This window comes from Kryptolebias marmoratus, linkage group LG18 (assembly GCF_001649575.2).
Source record: "Kryptolebias marmoratus isolate JLee-2015 linkage group LG18, ASM164957v2, whole genome shotgun sequence".
Lineage (NCBI taxonomy): Eukaryota > Metazoa > Chordata > Actinopteri > Cyprinodontiformes > Rivulidae > Kryptolebias > Kryptolebias marmoratus.
The window spans coordinates 2078516-2087218 of record NC_051447.1 but is presented as its reverse complement, the minus strand read 5'-3'; the positions used below and the strand labels follow the sequence as shown (position 1 = coordinate 2087218).

Here is an 8703-nt window from a genome sequence, read left to right as displayed (position 1 = left end):
GAGCCAAACGGAAGAATTTCGGTCACGTTTTCCTACAGCGCCCCTTGTGGTTAGGGAAACAATTACACAGAACGAAGATTTAAATACAGTATTTGATAGAAATTGGATATGATAAATGTCACTCTAAATTACAATTTAGATGAAGATGAGGAACTGAGATCCCGCTTTATGACGACGTCTAAGATAAAAAATAATTACATTACATATAAGTATGTATATACATACATGTAAAGCCACATCACTGTGGTGCTCAGTTCAGAATGATCTGACAATCTGTACCTTTAACAGGACAGAAAGGGATTCTAGGTCATTTCAAATGATCCAACTTTATTAGACAAAGTCAGTCTTATTTTTCCCATTCTAAGAAAATAAAGGACCTCTCTAGTCCAGCTTGCATATATAGGAGGAGCTGCAGATTTGCAGTTTAGCAGTATTAGTCTCCTGGGCAGTACAGTTGTGAATGCTTTTAAGCGTTTTAAGCAGGAGAGAGTGACTAAAGTAGGCCACACCCCAAATATATAGTGAGCTCGATGTAGGAATTGACATTGCATGAAACTGTCCCAAATACAAAAGCATGTAAAGAAAATGGATTGATATATACTAGGAGTTGGCGTTATGTAACATAATTTTGAAGTGAGAGACGTAGAAATGAAGTCTAGTTAGACTAACATGTAAATTATTTAAATATTTAAAATGCAGTTTGGTTCTGGTTAGAATGATTACAGGGTCAGCTCAAAGTTTTGTCCCCAATAATCTTTGACCTGACTTGTTGGGAGGCTCATTGCAGAATATAGAATCTTCTGTTTTCACCCTATGCATGATATAGGTTTATTTAAGTAAATAAGGATTTTTCTGAGCGCTTGTGGATTGATGACACAACCTACAGCACACAAAAGACTTGAACTATTTGTGGTTTCCACATGTAAATAGTACTAAGTGATACACAAAGGTCTTCTCAAGATGGCTGACAAAAATCTAGCCTAGCGCCGTCATTGGCCAGCTCAGTTCGTCCTTAGTTCAGTGACGTCACAATGCTCCAGCCCAGTAGGTGGCGGTAATACACCTACTGGATGTCAACCGCCTAAAGAAGAAGAAGAATAACAAAAGAAGAAGAAGACGCTACGGAAGTTCTGCTACAGGAGTTGAGGAAGGATTTCCGAGAGGCTAATCCTGAGGTCCGTATGTTACAGCCATCTTTTCTTCACGTCTTCAGCCCTTTAGTGGAGCTATGGGATTCTGTAGGCTGTGAAAAATGTTTCATTAGAGCCTCTGAACCATAATGCTCTGAACCGTCTGAAGCTAGCTTTAGCCACGTTGAGCCATGTTACCCTCATGTCAGAGTGGGTCTGAGCCAAGTTTAATACGACTGGAACTATAGTTTAATAAATTAAGCTGTTCATTTATTCACATATAATTTAAAAAGTAAACAGTCTTTCGGCCTTTTTGAGCAGCGTTTTTTCAAGAGTTGAGTCAATACAAACGATTTTCAAAGAGCTTTGAAACAATACAAATAATTTGTCAAAGTTTGTGTGTTAACATTTTAAAAGAAGATTAATGTTAAAATAAATTATTTCCTATAATGAGCCTTGAATGATACCAAGATCATGTATCTGGGTTAAAAAAAGGAAAGTTGCAGCATCGTTAGAGATCTTTAGAGATTGCCATAAAACTTCCAGCAGATGTTGTTTGATAAATGTTCAGAAGAATTCAGTTAACCTTTATTAAATACCTAGTAATAATAAACCTTACCCCCCCACCCCCACCACCACCACAAGATGGAGTTTGACACTACACTAAATAATATTGACATTACATTGTCATTACCATTTCCACATTCTGCTGCTGAAAGCACAGTTTGTTTTGATGAATCAAACTGGTTGATGTTTGGACTAACAATCTGTTATGTTGGTGAAAAAAGTCATTTGGCTCCTTCAGGAAAATCCAGCTGCTTTACTTTGCAGCAAAAGTTGAAGACTATGTCTGGACTATCTCTTAATTAGGAAGAAAACAGCTAGAAGATCAATAGAATTCTTGGTACTCTTCGCCAGCGCAAATTCACATTATTCCAACCAGCTAACTAAGAAAAAAAAAAATCACAGATTTAGTGGTTAGAACCAGGATTACAGCTGAGTCCGCTCTGAGAGGACCAAACATAATCCAATCTTTAGTAAAGTACCTGTAAAGGTAGAAACAGGTTGATGCTAATAGGTGTAAACACACAGAGCTCATCTTTATTATATGGTGTCTTTGTGTTGCAGTATGGCTACTGTGGAGCAGGTGACAGCAGTAGGACGAGTCCTTGTGGATCCAGGTTTGGACTTGACCCAGCGCTTTAGAGCTTTATTCACCCTAAGGAACCTTGGAGGTAAATCTTCTGTAAATATAAATTGTTTAAACAACAAAAACAACTTTCCAAAACTGAGGATTCAAAAAAATCTTTTTGGATCATTCAGAATGATTTTAATCCATTCTTGGCTTTGCAAGACATCAGGTCAAAGATTTTGTTAAAGTCCATGTGCAAAAGACCATTGGAAAAATGAGAAAATGTTTGTGAGCACAGATGTTGTAATTAAGGATGTCCTGTGCTGATCACAAGTGTTGGATCAGAGTACCAATGACAGACCTGGAAATAAAGGTGCCACAGCATCAGTTGTTTTTTTCTCTTATATTGGGTGTTGCTAACAGACTACCCAGCTGGTGCCAGACAATCTACATGAAGGCCACAGATGCGCTAACACTGAAAAGGCAGCTGAAAAGGAAGTTATTTTCTAGAAAAAAATGAAAGCCAGAGTAGAAAAACTTTGGTGACAGAGACAATATAATTGTATTTTTACCAAAACATCAACGCTTTCCCTGTGAGGAATCATGCACAGGTTGTCATCAGAGGTGAAAAGCGTATTAAAATGACATTCTCAAGTAAAAGTACAGTTAGTCTGTTGAATTTTTACTCAAGTACAAGTAAAGTTATTTGTGTAAATACCTACCTGAGTAAAAGTTTAAAAAGTAAGTTATTAAAACTGTACTTTGAGTAAAAGTTACCTAGTTACTGTTTGCCAGCAGGAGGGTGTCTCCTGCGGTGAACAAAGGACGGGAGGAAAGGTTTTGTTTTTTTTTCACAAATGAGATCTTCAGTTAAATAAAAAGCCTCATAATTTAATGTGCTATTACAAAATCAAACGTGCCCACACCTTATTTTTAAAACATTTAGAGAGAATAAATAGTCATTTTAGTGCAGACCATCCCACAGAGCTGAACTTGTTCAGCAACAAACCACAAAGCAGCAGGTAGAAAAACTCTTTCATGAGTTCATTCTTTCAGCTACAGGGAGACAGTTCTTGTTCACAGAGACATAAAACAACATGAACACGTCGTTTAAACCAGTGAAAGGTATGAATAGATGTCAGCCTGCTAATAAAAAGAAGTTCTGATCAGTGAATTAGCAGAGGGCTGGACTATGAAGTGATGTTAACAGTTTAGCTGCTATGATGAGGTGAAAGTCTGAGTTTTCAGAATCTCAGAGGAGGATTTCTTTGAGCCTGGTTAGATCACCATGGTAACAAAAGCAGAAATCATCACCTGCTTCTTCAGAGCAGGTGATGATTTAAAGTTGTAAATATTTTTGATAAACTACAAACACTTGAACCTGACACCGTTACACAGAAAACATCATGGGGGTTTAGGAAAAAAATTAAAAGTTAAACGGAGACACACCATTGCTGTGATCTTAGACTTACAAATATACATCTTCTTGTGTTAATATTGTTTAATTCCAAGAACTACATCAGCTGAAACAGCGGGTCACACCAAGAGATCCACTCAAACAGGCTGTTTGTGGCAGAACATCGATGCTTGCTTTCTCTGCTAGCAGGAGTTTGGTTAGACGTATCTGTAGGCTAATGATGACTCTCCAGACGCATTCGCACATCACTTTGTTCGGTACACATTTAATACAAAATTAAAATTTAGATGCAAATGTCCCTGGTAGGTTAGGGCTGCGACATGAGGGTGCGTGGAAGATGATGCTTAGGCTTTGGCGTCTCACTGCAGTGAATTGGTAACATGTGAACACATACAGATGTTTATTAATTTATTACATGCTATGACCTTCATGGACCTTCACATACCCCCTGGATAATGCTAAAGAAAAACTGTTTCATATTATGGTAATGTTTTGAGTTCAAACGCATTTTCAGGTTTCTTGTCATGACTTGCTGTCCAATCAATCAGTTGTGAGTGCTTCAGGAAGGCTGGGTGAGGTCCTGCAGTACTTGATCTGATTTAGGCTGACATGACTGGTTTTGTTTTGTTTTTTCTTCAGGTGCTGAAGCCATAGAATGGATCAGCAAGGCGTTCACTGATGATTCGGCTTTACTGAAGCATGAGTTGGCTTACTGCCTGGGACAGATGCAGGACAGAAGAGCCATTCCTGTTTTAACTGATGTTCTCAAAGACAGAAATCAGGAGCCGATGGTCAGGCATGAAGCAGGTAAACATGCCCTCACACTGGCTGCTTTTCCACTAAAGAGGTTCTAGTGCTACACCAAGGTTGGTGCTAGAGCTGCTTCCTAACTGGTTCTTAAAAAAAAGATTTTTGTTTTTTTTTACATGTCATGGCATTTCAGGCAGACAATATAGAGAAGATGGTTGTCTACGTGTGCCAGAACAGATTTGCTCTAGCATAAGGATATCTCAAAATGAGAATCCTAATTGCATGATTTACTTTAATGAATCAAGACTAAATCTAATTCTAGCATCACAGTAGGCAGGCCACATTATTGTTATAGTAACCTGTTTGTATGACCTTCGACCATCAGGACTGTTTGTGAATTTGTGCGTGAGGGTCTGGTTGCGTGTGTGCTGGTGGGTGAGCACATGTATAGCAGAAAGACTGACTGTTTAGGAAAAAGAAGAAAGAGGAAAAAAAGTGAGTATGCTACCTGGAGATGCACAGTTAAAAAGGTGCCATGAACAGTAGAAGGCCCGCCATCTACAGCACCCAAGAGCAGAAAGGACATGTGGAACCAGCTCCAGAAGGCAGCAGCAGTCCCAGGCAAACAGACATCGGGCACCACCCCAAGGCAGCTGCGCGTCCGCACACAGGTAGGTCGCCAGCAGCCCCCAGGACAAAGAGGTACAGGGAGAGACGCAGGGCACCAGCCCCCCCAAACCAGCGACGCCACCACCTCCCGCCACGCAGGCCAAGCCTGGGACCCAACAGCCCGGTGCCAGCACCAGCCCCCAGCAGAGAGACCATCAAGCACCAAGCAGGAGAGACTTGAGAAAAGTTATTTATCTAAGGAAGTCAGCTGATTGCGTTGAATCTTCCCTTTGTCGCAATCTCGCATCCTGGGCAGCACATTGGCAGCAGTGGAAAGGAAAACCCCACTTTTAACAGAAAGAAACCTCCTGCTGAACCCCAGAACCAGGCTCAGGATGAGTGGCCATCTGCTTCGGATGGCTGGGGTTAGAGGACAGGAAAAAGACACAGACACCTGGCGGGTCCAGGTGTAGTTTCTACTGGAAGAAAGACAAAGAAACACACATGTTAATGATCGAAATAATAACAGTAGAGCAAGTAAAGACTGCAGCAGAGTGAGGAAATGTGGTCTGTGACCTGAGGCCATAGGATCCTATTAATGGCCCTATGGCCTCGGCAGAGATTTGTGCTCTCCGAGTGCTTCAAGTTGTCTCCTTCATTCTGTTTGTGTGTTTGTAGGAGAGGCTCTGGGAGCGATTGGTGACTCAGTGGTTCTGGATCTACTGAAAGAGTACTGCCAGGATCCTTTCATAGAGGTAGGAGCTCCAGAAACAATTTCTTAAGCCCCCATTTTAGACAGGATCAAGAGGACCAAGTTAATATAATAATAATAATAATGAGAAGGTGGAAGGTGGAGAAGACCATAAATCACCTTTCTCACTGATCCGTGTCTGAGTAGGTAACGTGTGTTTTACCTGCAGGTTGCAGAGACGTGTCAGTTGGCTGTTCGTCGGCTTGAATGGCTACAGAGCGGTGGAGCGTCGGAGCTGGAGGATGGCAGTACAGATAAAAACCCCTACAGTTCTGTAGACCCAGCTCCTCCAGCAACGAGGAGGGCTGTCCCAGAACTGCGCTCTGCTCTGTTGGATGAAAGTCTGCCGCTGTTTGAACGCTACCGGGCCATGTTTGCTCTGAGAAACCTGGGCACGGAGGAGGCTGTGCTGGCTCTGGGAGATGGTAGGATTCTGGACTGAAAACGTGTTTCATCTGTTTAATCTGAACTGGAACTTCTAGTCTGAAAATGGGCTTTATGCGGAGCTCCAAGGCTTGTTCATTTATAATGCACCTCGGACAAAACTAGGAGACAGAGCTTTCTTCATGCAGAACAGGTAAAAAGTTTACGCTTTGTTTTTGCCTCCAGGCCTGCAGAGCTCCAGCGCTCTGTTCCGTCATGAGATTGGCTACGTCCTGGGTCAGATGCAGCACCTGGCAGCGGTACCGGCCCTGCGAGCTGTTCTAGAGCGTTCTGATGAGAACCCTATGGTGCGCCATGAGGCGGCAGAGGCTCTTGGCTCTATTGGAAAAGAAGAGTGTCTGGCTGTGTTGCAGTGTTATCGTGAAGACCGAGAGCGTGTTGTAAAGGAAAGCTGTGAGGTTGCCCTGGACATGCTGGAGTATGAGAACAGCGAGCAGTTCCAGTATGCAGACGGACTACACCGATTGAAGGATCAGCTTTAACAAGACCTGGTAGCGTTGGGGAAACCTGCACAAGCAAACATCACATTAATAAAAACTGCAGGAACCTATTAGATGATGCCTCTGTACAATACTCATAATACACTTTAAATCAAAAACTGAACTGTTTAAATCGTTTGAGCATGTGTGGATCTGTAACAGCTTTTTTATGGATTTTACTTTTTTGTGGAAGTAAGAGATGTGCCAGATATGACCTATTTAACAAATATTCAAACTTTAGAAAAAATTAGAATTAATATTATTTTTTATCACCTGCTGCCGAAAGGTGAAGACAGATTATATTGTTGTTTTTTTTACCCATGTCTGTGTGTTTGTGTATCTGTTAGCAAAATACGTCATGGAACAGTGGATGGATTTTAATGAGACTTTCAGGTAATTGTGGCAGTTCTAATGAAATGGGGGACTCGCGGGTTAATCTCACAAACTTTTTCGCAGCAAGTGCTGAGACACCATTACAGAACACAGAATTTTTGTATCTTACTCCATATCTCTCACAGCAGCACCCTCTGGTGACAAGAAGTAATAACTGCAACAGAGCAAAAGTCTTTCAATATGTAAACCTGAAAACTCAGCAGTAATCATTGGATGTACTTCTACAACTGATTAAACTTTGAAGTCAGTCTATTTCAAGATGGCCACCACAGCTAATCGACATTAGCCAACACAAAAATGGATATAACTCAGTGAATTTAACAGTTAGAGCTAAAATTTGGTGTCGGTAGCTGAAAGTCTTCACAACACCTGAGTGCCACATCTCACAGTATCAGATTAGACACAACGTTAATTTTCAAAGTTTGACAAGAACGGCTACAGTTCTGTCATTTCTCATCATAAGATGATCCTAAACTTTGCCATGAAATGTGGTGGGTGATATGCTAAGCCTTTTTTCAGGTCTAGTAGAGGACAGATAATGAGACCAAATCATGATTAGAAAATGATGCAATCATCTTGTATCTAACATGCCTTTAATGGTCAATACGTGTTGGGGAAGCAGACAGCACAGCTTCGGCAGGGGGCGGTGGTCTGCATGACCAGCCTGATACAGGATTTAGATTGGGAGCTGTCCAACACATTTAATGCATAGTACTCCATGAACTCTTTACAGTGTATCTGCTGCCGTCCCGTCTCTAGGCTGCGTCTCCATGACATCACTTTCAGCATGAACTTTAGCTGACTGACCCAATTCACATGTTTACATTCACACTTTTTTACTTAGTAACAGATGGGATTTTAAATGTAACTAAGTACACTATTTGAAATAAAAAATACTCAAAAGTAAAAGTATAGTTTTTAATAATTACTAAAAAAAAGGAACAAGTTCTTACTCAATTACAGTGACACAAGTACATGTAATTAGCTACTTTCCACCTCTTGTAAGAAATTCCCATCTGAAGGATTAGCAGTGTTTTAGGTTTAACAGCTTTACTTAAAGTTGTTAAACCTAAAACTGCTAATAAAACACTGAAATTGGGTTTCTGATGTGGTATGTATATAATATTTGCCATAGATTATAAAGTTTGGGGGACAGTTCTTTTACTTTGTTAGAGAGGAGGAAGTGATTTGACGGGAGCCACTTTTCCAAATTACATCATCCACAAAATGATTCCAGTATGAAAAAAAGCTGGTACTGTTTGATTAGCGCTGTGAGAATGAGCGAGTAAAGTAGTAGAAAAAAAGAGCCTGATGACACTGACTTTTTATTTCTGTCTGAATAACATACAGGTTTCAAAGGAAATAACATCCAAAACTTCAACATATTAACTAGGAGAAATAGGTGTTTTCAGTTTTAACAGAAAGTCCTCATATCTAAATAAAATGCCAGCATTGTTTAATAGCTGATCTACCAGAATAATGCATCAAAATCAAGTATGAAAACATATTGTTTTCTGCCTAAGCAAAATGTCCTTTTTATTCCTTATGAAATATTGATGAGGGGAGAAGTTGTGTTTGTAGATGAGCCACCATGATAA

The 8703-nt window shown here is 40.5% G+C and overlaps 1 protein-coding gene across 1 annotated transcript; it reads left to right on the top strand.

Annotated features, from left to right (window-relative positions):
- Positions 1-1047: 1047 nt before the first annotated feature.
- On the top strand, positions 1048-7033 carry dohh (deoxyhypusine hydroxylase/monooxygenase). Its single transcript, XM_017434745.3, has 6 exons — positions 1048-1175; positions 2259-2365; positions 4319-4486; positions 5717-5793; positions 5959-6214; positions 6399-7033. Exons 2-6 carry the CDS (start codon positions 2260-2262, stop codon positions 6713-6715), a joined length of 924 nt encoding a protein of 307 aa, XP_017290234.1. The 5' UTR covers positions 1048-1175; position 2259; the 3' UTR covers positions 6716-7033.
- The last annotated feature ends 1670 nt before the right edge of the window (positions 7034-8703 follow it).